The sequence below is a fragment of the Molothrus ater genome, chromosome 7 (genome assembly GCF_012460135.2).
Source record: "Molothrus ater isolate BHLD 08-10-18 breed brown headed cowbird chromosome 7, BPBGC_Mater_1.1, whole genome shotgun sequence".
NCBI lineage: Eukaryota > Metazoa > Chordata > Aves > Passeriformes > Icteridae > Molothrus > Molothrus ater.
In genome coordinates, this window is record NC_050484.2 from 6891070 (window position 1) to 6906232 (window position 15163).

Sequence of the window (15163 nt, forward strand, 5' to 3'; positions counted from 1 at the left end):
AGGAATTAATTGCTTCAGGAATTAATTACCCTGCATGAACACCCCCCAACGACACGCGTACAACCCTGCTTTACCTGAACCTCGCTCTTTCTCTGAAGAAACACTGAAACAACCGGTAACCTTTAGGTCCCCTTCGCTAAGTTTCAGAAGGTAGAAGCTAGAAAGATGAAGACTTGCTCAAAATGTAAATAAAAAACTATCAGTTTTGAGAGAATAAGTGGATTGGAGATGCAGGGAGAAATGCAGAAGTAAAACTGAAGCAGGAGGTAGAAAATAAAAAGGAGAAAAAGGAGGGCATAGCAGTAAAATCGTGAGAAAAAAAATTGAACTAAATTAAATTATTTCTCAATATATTTTGTTTTACCATGTGCATGGATTAAGGGCACATACCAAGTTATTGCAGGTCAGATGAGCTATAGAAACTCAAACCTCTGTGAAACTGCTTCAGCTTGTTGGCTGTTTTCATACAGCATGGCAGAAATTTCACAGCACTCTGCATTTCCTCTCCAAAAAAACTGGAGAAAATTCTGGAATGAAATGACTGGATGAATGGACTCTAGTCAAGTGGAACTGTACAGTCACTCTAATACCTTAGCACAGCCTCATGTTCTGACTGCTTCAGCATTCTGGCACCTGATCCATACCTTTTCCTGTGTGGTGCCTCAACTCTGCGCCTGCTCATCCTTTAGTTGTCTTTGGGAAATGCGTAGATCTTTTTTTTCTTAGTCTTGGATTTCATAGCTCTTCAGCTATGGGAGGTACAGGAGCAAAGAGAAGTGAATGAAGCAGAAGGGCACAAAAGAAACTTCTTGTTATGTTGAAGATCGTATCACACTGCAGTTTGGACTTTTTATGGGAAAAAAAATAGCTCTATGTACTGTAGAGCTAAACAAAACCAGAAACAGCTGGATGGCTGGTGTGGTGGCCAAGCTGAGTGCACACACAGCTGAGAGCAGCCTGCACTCTCTGATCAAATCCTGATTATAATCAGGTTTTTACAGTCTGTGACACTGCAGCCTTGATTCTCATTGCACTAAGCAACAAGCCTGACAGATGAATCACTGTGAAATGTTTTCTTAGTCAGTTGAAACAGAACAACTCTTGAGATGCTAGTGGTACAAATTCCCTTCTGTCTCAACAATGACACAACAGAGACCTCACTGGATCCCTTAATTGCTGTTATTACAGAATGTACCACAGCAGCACAAGGAGTTTCCTCAGTACAGTGTGAGTGGGGTAGGAGAGGATGGGAGAGTACCTGTCAGTCCTGTCCTAGCTACAGCAGTCCTGGAGGAGCCTCACAGTCCTGGGAGCAACTGATCCCTCTCAGGGACAAGACCCTGTCAGTTGGCAGTAGAGCTCAGCAAGAGGGAAGCTTATAAAGTGGAGAGCAGCCACACAGACAGGGTTCTGCTGGGACTGAAAGGATGACTTTTTCCCTACAATTTTTTTCCCCTGTGGGTTTTGTAGGTGTTGAGTCCCGGCAGCCAGGCACAAGTTGCTGGAACAAGAGGAAACCTGAAGGAGAGAGACTGTCATGAAATGACACAGGAATCACAAGACAATCTGCATACAAATGCATCTTTTCTTTCCTATCCTTCTATACCTATTGTCTCATATGAATACATTCTGTTTTAGAAAGTTCATCATTCCAGTTTGTAGTCTAATCAATCTCACAAAGCTTACAAATCCTTTTCCATGTTCTTGGTGGGACAGCTTAATAATTTTCCTTGTCTTTTACCTGAAAGCCATAGATGTTTTAGTTTAATGCAGTCACTTCAGCTCTGCCTCCCTTTGAGGTACATCCTGTAATCTAGAAATTAGCTAAGTTGTAATACTGGCAACCCATGGGAAATGGTTACAGCTAAGAGTGGAAGATCAGATATTTTACTGGCTTGACCATAAGATGCAGACAAGGGGAGGTGCAGACATTTGTGCCCTCACCTGCATCCCTTGGCCAGGCAGACACAAGCAGGGTAACCATGGCAGAAGGGCAAATCCTGACCCCCCCACCCCAAATGTGCCTAAATCCCCTGGCCCTGGGGAGGCCACATGACCTGCTGTGCTCAGGCAGGTGCCATGGGACAAATGGAGAGGTCTGGGAGCAGTTTAATCCATGGGTTCTCCACTTATCTGCAGGGAGGGATTCCAGCTGGTCTGAGTATTTCCCTTACTGCTCTGCTCCTGTGCAGGGCACCCACACCTACACACTCCACTCCTGGTGCAGGAAGGGCAGCAAAACCTGGAGAGAAAGGGCAGAGTGAGGAACCAGAACAGGAAGACAGCAAATTGAAACTGAAACCAGGGGACAAAATGTGCCAAATCAATTCTGTGGAGTTTATAGGTTCCCTGGCAGAACTGCACTTCATTTATGTGGTTATTGCAGTGGTAGTCTGTGGTGCTCAGACATTTTACATGACAAGGCTCTACAAAAGTGCTCTCTGCTGTACACTCCTGTTCCTTGAGAATCTTTCAAATCAGAATTAATGCATCCTAGATTGAAAGAGCCATGAAAGGACTTAAGCACCAGGAAACAGATTTGGATAAAATTTCAGTATAAAAATCTGATTTTACTTATCCTCTCCATTCTGGTATTTAGAATGCATAATTTTTTAACAATTTCAGCAGTAAAGCTTAGCCATGAGTCTAGATCAGTAACAAGGATAAGAATCAACGACCACAACACATACAATTTTAAATCTTTCCAAAAATTTACCACTCTGCTTTACATCTTTACAGCTCTAACACTCCCTTTATGGATTTTCATGGGTTAAGTCTGATTTCATATTCATTTTACAGTACTGTAATTATATGCACTTCAATGGAGTTAAATCTAGGCCTGCACAACCTAAAGTAAATCTGATTAAAACAAATCCAGTGCCTATTTCCTTTTTATAGCAATACACCTATCTTTTAATCGATGATTGAAACAATCATGCTTGACTAGTGATTATTCTTTCACAAGTATTGTGCTTTCTTTAGTATAAAAATAGAATTCAAAAAGAATAAGGTAAGAAATCTGAATTTTCTCTGCATTTCAACCATTCACTCACACAGTTTATTGTCCTGCTGAAGCTCTGACAATTATATACAAGCAAACAGCAATTTAAAAGGCTTTAGCAAAGTAAGAGGTAATGTTCATTAACATGATTGAGGAATACATAAAAAAATATAAGCAGCTTAGTAATATATAATCAAAATAATCAGTAAATATATTTTAATGGTGTACACTGAAGGTTTTCATTCACAGGTGAAGAGCAGTTTACATCACATTTCCATAAAAATCAAAGTTGCATTGCTTCAGGGATGATTTCCATGTCCAGTGCCTTTAGTGGCTGTTTCTTTCTTTTTTTCTTGATTCGTATTAATCTCCTTTCACCTTTTCTGTTATTGAATCCTAAAGGTAAAATTAACAAAGGAACATTAGAAGACACCCAAGATTATCAGAAGTAAGAGACAAGGCTCGTTTCAATTAATCTTAAAAAAAAATAGAAAAAAACATTGTCTTACCTAAAATCTTCATATGCCTGACCAATGCCAAGTTGTCTTTTTGCTGTCCTTTTACACTGCACTTACTGTCCCTCCTTCTCTCTCTAGCTCTGTATCTCTCCTGATTTCCATTCTCACTTTCCTGAGACTTCCAGCTGTTACATTTGACCAGTCCAATCCTTACTACCAAAAGTGGCAAGAGAGGGTTTTGACCCGCACAATATTTACCTCTGAGCCATAGCTGGGGGCAGTAGCACTTCCCATACCTTTCTTGCAGATCCTCAAACACGACTTCCTGGAGATGAAATTATTCTCATTCCCACCACAACCGCTGTAGCTAAAGGGGCGACACCTTCCAGTCGAGAAGTTGTAGAAAAATCTCAATTCTTTGGCTCTGCAAAGCCCTCTGTCCATGGGGGTCATGCACAAGGAAGGGAGAGCAGGGGGTTCTGGAAGTACCAAGAAAAACAAGGTGAGACAACACTGCAGTGTTTCAGTTTTATGTCAATGTTATTTGAAATTTTTTGCTGTCAAATTGAATTCTGCTCCCCTGAAAATCCAAGATACTTGGCATAAGCATCTTTTATGGTTACAAAAAAAAAAAAGCACAGTAAAATGCCATCCTGTCTTTGGATTGCCAGCAAAAGCTTACCTGAAAGCCATTCCTTTACTTGTGTTGTTAGTGATAAAATTGCCATTTCTGCCATAGGAGAGAGCACACAAATGCATTTTGAGGAGTTTCAAGTGAAGCATTTGTAGAAAGTGACGTGAAATAAATAAACGTCGACAGCTTTAACAATTATGGTAACTATTTCTAATAATGAATGGAGCAAATCACTGCTAGACATTCTGGAATCAAGGAGAAGGTAAAAGTACCCAGCATTTCCAGTGTAAGATTCAATACCTCAGTGCTGAGTTTGTTGAATGACTACAGAAAACTCGACCTAAGTAACAGGGTCTGTCAGCAGCCATTGAGCAGTTATAAAACACTAGCTTGCTACTTGCAGAATAAAAACAGCACTGAATGTGAAGAACAAGTGCACACATCAATGGAGATGCTGGTGTGTTAGTGCTGCTGGCAGGATTTTACCATTCCAAGGAGAGGCTGGTGGTTTGCTCCTTCAGGGTGGCTGCAAGTGAGAACTGAAACACTGGAGGATGAACCTGGGGTAGCCAAAGGACCTGGGCACTGGAACAAGTTCAAGAAGCAAATCCATGCCAGGATTCCCAAACCTGGAAGAACGCCATCATCTCTCACCCAAGAGTGACTGATACACAAAATAGGAACTGGTAAAATTGCTGCACAGGCTGCAAGGAGCTGAATGGGAGCCATTACATCACCAGTTAGGTGGGACCCAAAAGAGGACCATTTTTCCTCAGGAAGCAGCAGAACTGGGTGCATAAATGCAATAAATGAATGCACAAATGCAGATGTGAAGCCAGTCAAATGGAACTCTTGAAGATGCAAAGCCACACAGAAGGAGTTCAGTGGAAAATCAAAGTAAAAATTTGAGGAAATCATTCAGTTTAGAGCAAAGCTGAAGACATCCTGTGGTCACAAAAGTGGGAAGCAAATGAGCTGCTGAAAGCAAGAAGTAACGCATTAAAAACCTGGGCAATGCAGGAGGCTGACAAAATATCCAAAAAGCACATGCTACATTTTAGGTGTCTTACATATGGTACAGCTGCTAAAAAAAGGTTCATCTGAAATGTATAATTGCTGAACAGTTGTGGTGAAAAAGTATGAAAAATTGCTGGGAAAGAAATAGAATGGTATGTTAGAAACATTATACTATTAAAAAAAATCTGAAATTTAAAACCCAAGTAATGGGTTACTTTTTTGAGATAGACTAAGTTAGTTTCAAGTTATAAAATGAGAACCACAACCTCTTTTCATAATTGCAAGACCAAATTTCACTCTGGGTCCAGAGTAGAAGTCCACAATGTGAAAAAATCTATATTAAACCTACATTTTTGTATAATGAAGATGGTAGTTAAATAAACTAAGGCAATGCTTTTGGTACTGCTCTGAGAACTGTTGAGCCTGGAACTAATTTCATCTCTCTCTAGCTGGAGAGGAGGTTAGTTCCTAAAGCATATGTTCAGCATAGCTTGCCTATTTAAACCTGCTAATTTCTGAGCCTACAAAGAACAGAGCAGAAAGGCTTGCCAGTGAGCAAAGGGCCAAACAGCACAGGCTTGTTAATTATAACAGAATTCAAGTACACACCTTCTAATGTAAATTACTTATCTGCCGTGTAGAATTCTCCAGGAAGTCCACAGTCCCCTCAGGAAGGAGTTCCCAATGACTGCAAGATTTGGGGGAACCATGGAGCCAGTGATGAGGTCAACAAGGACTGCCTCTGCATGTACAGTGCACCAGAGAGCCAGGTGCTATTCAGAATCCCTCTTGTATTCTTCCCAAAATTATGTTATTCCTTGCCTATATCATTTTCAGATAAATGCCCCAAATACCAAACACTGTTCCTTGTTTATCTTCAAAATACCTGCATGTTCTTCACTCACAGAAGCAACCAGCCTGTGAAGAAAACCTCTTAATTTTGCCACCTGGAGCCATTTTTTTCCAACAAAACAGTATTTTAAAATAAAACTAAATGACTTATCATAATTTCCTCTATGCTGAAGATCATAAAAATTATGATTTTTTTTGAATGTATTGATTACTAAAAGAAATTACTTCAGGTAAGCAGAAAACATTCTCTGTGTCATGCCCAGTGTGTCTATTGACAGGACAATGTGAAAGCCTGTGAGGCAGTGTGTAAACAATGTCACCAGGACATTACAGCAGGTGAGTGGTCTCTGTTCAGCTCCAGTTCCTAATGCTGGATTTATGGATGTGATGGAACAGAAAATGGAGCTGTTATGTCTATTATTGAGTTTCTCTCCCAAATGTTTCTATTTTACAACCCCATTTTTCTGAGAGTTGTTGAAAAGTTTTCTCTCCTGCTTTTTTATGAAGAAGAAAAGAAAATGAAAGAAGCAAAAGTCCCACAAGCCACAAAACCACATTAGAAAGTAGGGGTACATACTGTATGGTTTAAGATTCAGTTTCTACCATACAGCCCTTTATTGAATCCCATCCCTCTGATGACATAAACAGATGACATGATCATAATCTCTGAAAAATCAGATTAATCATAAACTCAGAATCTCTGGAAAATGCACATCCAGATACAGACTCACATTTATCAGAAAGAACCTCAACTCTGCATTGCAACAATAATCCTTATCCCTCAGGCTTTGCAGGGCTTGTGTGACAACAGACTGCTAATTATTCACACTAGAAAACAAGTTTGAAATTATCTTGGGAGGAAAGGGAATGCAGTGAGCACTATTTCTCCCCAGACACAAGTGTGTGACATTCATGAAGCTTCAAGTTTATTGCCAGATTTTCAATATCTGCAGACTTCAGCTCCTCATTTCTGGTTGCAGCAAAGCGAAAAATAAAAGAGTCTTCAAGTGGACAGGCTATTACAAAAATAATGAGTCATCTGCACTTGACAGTAATCCACAGGTATAAATTGGTGCAGATCCATTAAAGCAAATAGAACTGTGCCAATTTATATCAGCAAAAGATGACCCTGACTCTGTACTCACAGGACCTGCATCCTTGTGCTATTCCAAATTTGCTGAGCTGAAAATTGACTTCTGATCCTGTCTCCCACTCAAATCTCCCAAATTAAATGTAGGTATAGTGCTTGCAATTTTCTACCATAGATCACGATTCTTAGCCTCACTCTCTCTTAGTTTGCAGAGAGAAAAAGTTATTATAGATGTTTCAGCAGAGTGAGGCCAGAGCAATCTTCAGTCTCTGCAGAAAGTTCATTGCTAAGAGTGCTAGAAACTTCATGTCTGTATCCATGGTTTGCTTTATTTGGCCATAGAACATTTTAATCTTCTGAAGATCAACAACTATATTGTAAGTCTAAAAGCCTGATATTATTACAGAGTTACACATACCAAAAAAACTTTTTTTTCTTAAAATCAAGATGAAATAGCATGTCAGTTGTAAGGTGAGGTATTTTATAAGAGACAGCTCCTTTTAATTTTTTTTTTAGTGTAAATTAACTAAATTACATTTCATTTTTTAAAAGGTCTTTGAAAAAGATATATAGCCAGGCCAATATACATAGCAAATAGATATGGCAGATCAATTTGCCTGTGCTTGAGGAGATGGACATCAGCCACTCCATCCCAAACAGTTCACCCTGATCCTCACCTCATATGTGAAGTCAAATTCCTGTCCCTCACAGAAAGCTACAGACAGTTACCCTGCACGTTTGTGTGACCGGTCTCTGCCTTGGAGCTTCACTTTACAGCTGCACATCCAGAAAGAGCAGCAATGGAGACAATGTTCTCCATGCCACTGTGGAGAAATCAGCTGTCAGCTTTGGCCTTCCCCTCTAGTGGAATTGCCAAAATCACCTGATTTTAGCCCATTCCAGCAGCCTGAAGGGTACAAGCTGATAAACAGAACAGGAACAGGAGGCTGCATGAGGCAGACAAGAGCAAGACAAAGGTCACACAATTAGGAAGAATCTGTTGGGTCTTCAGACATGGCACTGAAATTCTCTGGTCCTTCCATGGTGTGCTTCTCACCCAATCCTATCTGCTACACTGACTCTTTGTTCCATCAATCTTTAGTTCTCTTTCTCTTACCCTCAAAGTCTGCTGTGCAGGAAAATTCCCTGTTGCTGACACAATCAAAACCCCTTCAATTTCCTCTGAGAAAACATAGTGAAGCATGCTCCTTTCCTGGTATAGGTTAGCTGTTTGGAGGATTATTCATACTGTGACTAAAAACCTTCAGGGAATGTGCTTGCCCCTTAATGCCCCTAGACTTTTTACCAGACCTGATGTAATTCACATAGTTTTCAGTAAAATAGGCTGCCAAAAGCTTTACTGTTTTATATTCATTCATTTAAATTACAGAGTGCATTGATGCTTTGCATGTGGTAGACAACACAACTGAACAGAAACTTACATCAAACCAGCAGTGCTTGAAGATTACAGTGCAGGCAAAAAACAGGGTACAACACACACTCATGCTTTATTGGGCACTCCATTCTAAGCAAAGAGCACAGGAATGCCACCTACACACCTGTTATCTACAGAACATATGAAATGCAAAAACCTTAGCGAGTCATCACTCAGTCCTCAGAAGCGCAAGCAAGTGCAAAAGCAAAAAACCAACATAAATACTTGGTGAGAATGCTCAGGCTCTTTCCAACTGTTTGTTGCTTCCTCTTGCACAACTGTGGATCATAAAAATGACATACTTCAAATTCAATCACCCTGAACAGTGTGAGCAAGCAGCAGCCACCTACAGAGGACAGTGTCCAGCTACTGATACTGTCAAAGCTTATCCCTCCTCAATAAAGGTCCAGAGTCCCATCTGCATTACAGTACATAGTGCAAAAATACCTTGGAGAGACATTTTAAATTAATGAAATTACAATTAATTACATTAATGAAAGCATTTAAAATTAATTCATACCCACTGTGATTACACTCAACCCAAAAATGAGTTTAATATGGTCACGGTGAAAATACAAACATTTTGCTATTAAATATATTACACTATGCTACGTTGTAAAATCCAAATGTTGTTCTTTTTTAATAGATGAAGGGAATTGAAATAATTCCTTATGATTAATTTAGACTGAAAGAATTATGCAGCACTGCTTTTGCTCTTTTTTTTTTGCTCTGTATTAATCAGGCCTTTGGGAAGTGCACACTTTTTAAAGAGAGTGGTCAGTCTTCCACTTGCTGATATTTATGAAGATCCATAAGTTGTAACACATTCTTTTGCTTTGGCTTTCTCTGCTTATCAAATCCTTTGGCAAAGATCAAAACCCATTCTTTAGTCTCAGGTATGTCAGAAAATGGGTTGAAATGGAAATGCAATCCATATAAAAGACTGAGAGATAAGAACTGCAAAAGCTAATTCTTACCAAAAAAGATGGGGAACTGGTTGGGCTCCTCCTCCTTTGGGGAACTACTGTTCAGGGTGTTGGACTTCTCATTTGGAGCAGCTGGCAGTGCATTACCTAAAAGAAAAAATAGAGACAGTGGGTGTGAAAGATTCAAGGGTGGGATATGTAGACACATCCAAGCTCTGTAAATCAGCTGTGATTGGTACCTGCTGGCCCTGCTCAAACCCACTGCTGATGCCAGTTGCCAAGCAACATCTCTAAGGCCCAAAGGCTCAGGAAAGTCAGGCTGCTGAAACAACTCTGCAATGAGTTCCTTTTTCTTCCTTAATTTTACTGACATAAAATTTAGATTATACACAGCTTGGTAAGGTTATTTTTTTATTGCCAGCAGACATTCTAACCTTCGCAATTGTAAGCCTTTTGCAAAATAAGTATTGCTGGTAAGAAAGTGGCTCTGAAGCTACTTTTAATGTCAAAGACTTCCCTGTGCTCAGGTATTTCCAGTGACATACAAATAAATGGGGAAAAACCAGTGCACAAACCAAGGAGCAACAAAGGGTTGATTATAAACAGCAGAAGCAAATTCTTACCAAAAATCCCAGGAGTCTGACTGGGTGCTTCTGTTGGGGAACTGCTGTTCACAGTGCTGGGATGCTCTTCTGCTGGGGAACTGCTGTTCACAGTGCTGGGATGCTCTTCAGCTGTAACAGCTGGCAATAAATTTGTTAAATTTAAAAAAATAGTGAAAACTGCTAAGAAAAAACAAACAAAAATTGGTATTGATTCAATATTTCAAAAAATAAAAAGCTTTAATCTATTTAGACCACAGCAACCCTTGTTGGATGTTCATGCAAATTTACATGAAGGTGTTATTTTAGACTAAAGTCATGAAAAAGATTATTCTGCACCTTTTAGTCAGAAGGTACAAGTGGAATCACAGCCCAGGAAGAAATGCTTCAGCAAAAGGAGGGAAACTGCACATGGCTCTAAATTTATAATTAAAAAAAATCTTTAGAAAGAAGCAGAGTGGGTCTTTTCTACTCTAAGTGTGAATAAGCTTGAGTTCCCCTTGCCAAAATGACAGCTTATGAAATAGTGCTGGAAAAAGGCCCACTAGACACAAGCAAGATAAAAAGGTCTGGAGGCTCTCTCGGTGGGAAAATGCATTCACATTATGAATAAAATGAGGCACTTGGTGAAGGGAGAGGAGCTCTGAACGTCTCTGTATGTCCTGATGTAGAGCAACTTGTTGGAATGAGCAGGACAAGGAAGAAAATGACTGGTCTGTGGTCAGTCTGAGTGGCTTTGGTAGCCTAAGCTGCACAGCCAAGTCATTCCCAAGGGACACACAGGTGTTCCAGGAATCTTGGTTGCAAGCTAGCAATACATAGTGAGTTTAAAATCCCTACATGGGCACCTCTTGTCATTACAAGACTTGGTTTGAAAGGAGTATATGCAGACCTATGGGTTAAAAACATACAGAAGTGTTTTATGGTATTATAAAGCCAAATAAATGGCAGATTTTAGGTTAGCTGCCATGAGAAAAGTTAAAATGTAGGAGTCATGTAACATTCCTTAAATAGTACCTACCAATTTTTTACTCCATACTTTAAATTTTGGTACTTTCATTTAAAAATATGTATAATTACTGTAAATTTCATGTATAAATTACTGCCACCTCAGGGCACCCTGAATTGCCTTTTTTCCATGCAAAATACCTTCAAAACACACCGGTTTTTATACAAGTGTAAAACGAAGAGTGAGTAAAACCATCAACTCACAGTTGTCTTGGCAGGTATTCTGGCACTCCTCCAAACTCCTGAAGTTGTTCTGGTTTCCCAGGCACCCACCATACTTGAATGCCTCACACAATTTTGTCTCTTTGTTGTAGAAGTACCTGGTAAAATACCCTCGGCACACCCCGGGCTCTTGGGCGTGGAAGCAGAAGTCAGGCTGTCCTAGAAACAATGCTAAATGATGAACAGAGTGGGGGAAGAAAGAAACTGAAATGCATCCCAAGACAACAGCAGATCTGGAGGAAGTTTGCTAAATAAACCTGTGACTTTGGGCTAAAGGCCAACTGTAAAATAACTACTGCTTTTTTGTGCTGTTTTTCTTCTAGATTTAATTATAATCATATTTAATTGAATAATTATATGAATAAACTGTTAAATACATTAAATATTATAATAATTAGTAAATAAAATTATAAATATTATTAAATATAATTATTAGATACATTGTATCATAATATATTATTTAGTTATAGTAAATATTTAATTTATTTTATTCTTTATTTAATTATTTATATTTACACTGGAACATTATAGAGGTATTTATTGCTCTGTTCAAGTAGCCACTAAACTACATCTTGAGTCCTTAAAAATTCCAAAACATAGAGGCTCTAAGTTAAAAATTAGTTTTTATTCTGATTTTAAAGAAGACCTGAACATCAACTGGATCACTTGCACCTAAGTACACATCCTTGTTATTTATGTTTCCCTCAATGTTAAGACAAAGCAATTCTCAAATAGAAGAAAAAAGGAAGGAGTTTTAAAATAGAACAGAAAAAATACCTAGCAGTGCAGTTTGTCTAGGGCAGTTTATCCTTGTAAAAGGATACAGGAAACAGGGAGACAGAGCAGCTATCCTACATAATTTCAGTCCTACCTCTGAGTTTGCAATCAGTAACTACAATATCAACCAAGGACAAGTTAACAAATAAATATTGCATAATTTGACTGAATATCACAGCATGATATCACATCCTTTGGCAGGGAATAAAAAAACAGCCATATGACAATCCCCAGAAGTCAACTCCTCACCATATTCATTTTTTTTTTAAATAGTACGCTTAAAATCATGGTAACAATACAGAAATATATGTGGAGGAATTCTCAGATTCTTGCTAACAGATATTTAGAATTATGATTCTTGTCTGAGCTGACTTGCTGAGAAAAGTCTACTTAACCATCATATAAGAAAAACCTAGCAGGTGTAACATATAAATGCCTTCCTTAGCTGTGAAAATTCACAAAATATTGAGACTAAAATGGTGTGCAGCTAGCTGTCATCAATATATATATATGTGAAACAATTACTTTGAAATTCCTAACATTTTAGAAGTAGGTTATCAACTTGCAAAGAAGTTAATCCTGTAACACCTATTTTAGGTAGGTACATATTCAAATTAATTGCTAGAACAAGATGATTATTAAAGGCTATTGATGCACATGTTGAATTTATACAAAATATTATAATAGCTCATAACAAGTGTTTTTCTAAGAATTGGCAATATAGTGCATTTCAATTTTTATAATACCTAATGAACAGAAAAAAATAATTTTCAGAGATCACATGCAAAATTCAATCACTAAAATATTCTTGAATAAAGCAACCAAATCAACTGTTTATAGCATTCCTGAATGGCTTAATTTTGATTCTTCATTACAAATTTCATTCTCTGACAGTGAGTGTAATCCACATTCGGGTGCTTCACCTCTCTCACTATGCAAAGGGAGCACCTGTTGATGTGCACAAATTCAGAAAGCTAAGCCCACACAGAGAAATAAATTTGAGAAATATGTGGGAAATTTGAGAAATATGTGGGAAACACAAGGCCTGTGCTGTGCTTTCAGCTGGAAACAGAGGTGAGGCAGGTGCCCAGACAGGGAGCGGCAGGGCTCCACCAGGTGTACCTGTTCCATCTCCTAGGAGCTCACAGACAACAGGAGCCACAGAAAAAATTCTCACATCAAACATTGCACAATACCATGAAATAACACAAAGGGATTATTAGATAGATATTAACTGAAAAAGGAAGGCAGGTAAAAATAAGGGTGTGCAAAGTAGGCTGCAGGATTATGACAGAGTCTTAAAAACAGATGTCTTTAATTTAGAATAGTCTTATATTAAAATGATTCTTGCAGGTTCTTGCAAATGAAATTAAGTCCAAATTAGCTGAGTTCATGGCTAACTTTTATAGCTACTTTTGAAGAGAGAGTTCATGAAGGCAATATAATCCTAACCACACAAACCAGTACTGTACTGCTAAATGCAACATCTTTCTCTAAAGGCTCAATATTCAAAACTACATTAGTGGAAGCAACAGTGCATGTGCAATAATGCTGATGACAGCCATGGGCTGAATTTTACAGGATATGTTCTGGTTTGTCATTAAAAGCAGGGAATTAGGGTCAGCCCTTAAAGGCAGTAGTGCCAAAGTCTGCAGCATGTGTGGAAAATCAACCTTAGTAGCTTCCACATATAATCACAATTTTAAAAAATGCATTAAGAAGAGAAAATACAGTAGAAAACAGGAAAAGAAAACCATCATCTCATATGAAAATATTCCAAATACCATTCTGTAAAGATAGGTGACTTGATTATAGTCTATTTCAAAATGTACATGCAAATGTTTGCATTTCTGCAAGTTGCTAAGTGCACACCCATTCAGGAAGTGCTGAGTGGAAGGAGGGATGAAGGAAAGGAAGCACAAAAAGAGGAGCTGACTTGTGACAAAGTGTACTCAAGTCTGTGTTTTTGGACCTCTGGCTGCCCACAGTGGGCCCCATCCAGGTGAGTCTCCAATGTGCAAAGTGGAAGGGTAGGGTTAAGTCTTCACAAGCTCTACTCGGTGTTAAAGTGAAATATTCTTGTTAGGAACATCAGTTTTCTCAACAGACCAACAGTGTTCCAGTAAGGGACTCCCAATACTTTAGCACTGGCTATTTTGGAGGTCTGGGATATCAGGAATTTAAAGTTCTGTTAAAAGTCTGTCCCTCCAGGAATGGGAAACTTGCTCCCCTGTTTGATTTGCAATTAGGACATCTGCCCTAACCTCTGGTAGCTCCTCCACAGACAATGCTTAAAGAGTTCTGTTTCAGACCAATTTTTTCCCACTTTCTAAAAGTAAAGAGGCATTAGTACAAAGCATTTAGCTTGTTCTCAAAATACATGATAAGAGCTCCCCGTCGTGGCTAATTATACCATGCTTGAATGTCTGCTAAATTTCTCTTTTTACAGAAAAAAGAGAAATGATGTATTTATTTTGTGAAGAGAGATTGCGGCTACCATCTTCAGTGACCACAACTGTCCTCAAATTCTTTGATGAAGACAGAAGAAGATTCAGCCTAAGAACTCATTTTAAACTGACATTGCTGTTTTTGTTAGAAGATAAATTACGTATTGTTCTGAGCTAACAAAAGAAGAAAATACATTCCTTATTGTGTAGAGAATCTTAAATGATGATGTAAATATAATTACCTTTCTTATTTTTTGCTAATGCCATCTTCTGAGGAAATTCTGCAAGATAAATAAAAATAAAAGTAGTTAGCAAAAGCATACATGTTAAGTCTCACCTGTGATATCAGTGTGTTTTGCAGTGACACTGAGCAATGAGAAGCAAGAAAACAGAATTTCTTCCTTTTCCTTTTTCTCTTTATTCAGGAAGTAGCACAAAAGCTCATTGTAGTGAACTGAAGTATTATTTTCCTTGTATAGGAGGACCTGCTGTATTGGAAACTTGACAATATAGCAAGTACTGAAATCAAATTATGCCAATTTAGAATTGAAAAGGGAAATTACCCCTCTTACTACTGGATCCAGGATCCTGCATCATGCAATCTCACTCCTCAAAAGAGGAGTAATTAATTAGCAGACTAACAACCCAACTGCTGTAGCTACTAATACTGCTCATAGCTGTGGAGCTGGCTGAG

General features: G+C 38.6%; 1 protein-coding gene across 6 annotated transcripts in view; it reads right to left on the minus strand.

Moving 5' to 3' along the window:
- Window positions 1–3024: 3024 nt before the first annotated feature.
- The window catches only part of TFPI (tissue factor pathway inhibitor), a 57456-nt gene continuing 45317 nt past the window's right edge, over window positions 3025–15163 (minus strand). For 4 of the 6 annotated variants that reach the window (XM_054515493.1, XM_036387222.2, XM_054515491.1 and 1 more), the window contains exons 4-9: window positions 14712–14750; window positions 11228–11416; window positions 10037–10156; window positions 9465–9560; window positions 3756–3938; window positions 3025–3397 (exon numbers count right to left, since the gene is read on the minus strand). In XM_054515493.1, coding sequence (XP_054371468.1) covers window positions 3285–3397; window positions 3756–3938; window positions 9465–9560; window positions 10037–10156; window positions 11228–11416; window positions 14712–14750 — 740 coding nt within the window. In that variant the 3' untranslated portion in view covers window positions 3025–3284. Of the gene's footprint in view, window positions 3398–3717; window positions 3939–9464; window positions 9561–10036; window positions 10157–11227; window positions 11417–14711; window positions 14751–15163 lie in introns of all 6 variants that reach the window. The other 2 variants (XM_054515494.1, XM_054515492.1) reach the window with 2 other exon arrangements.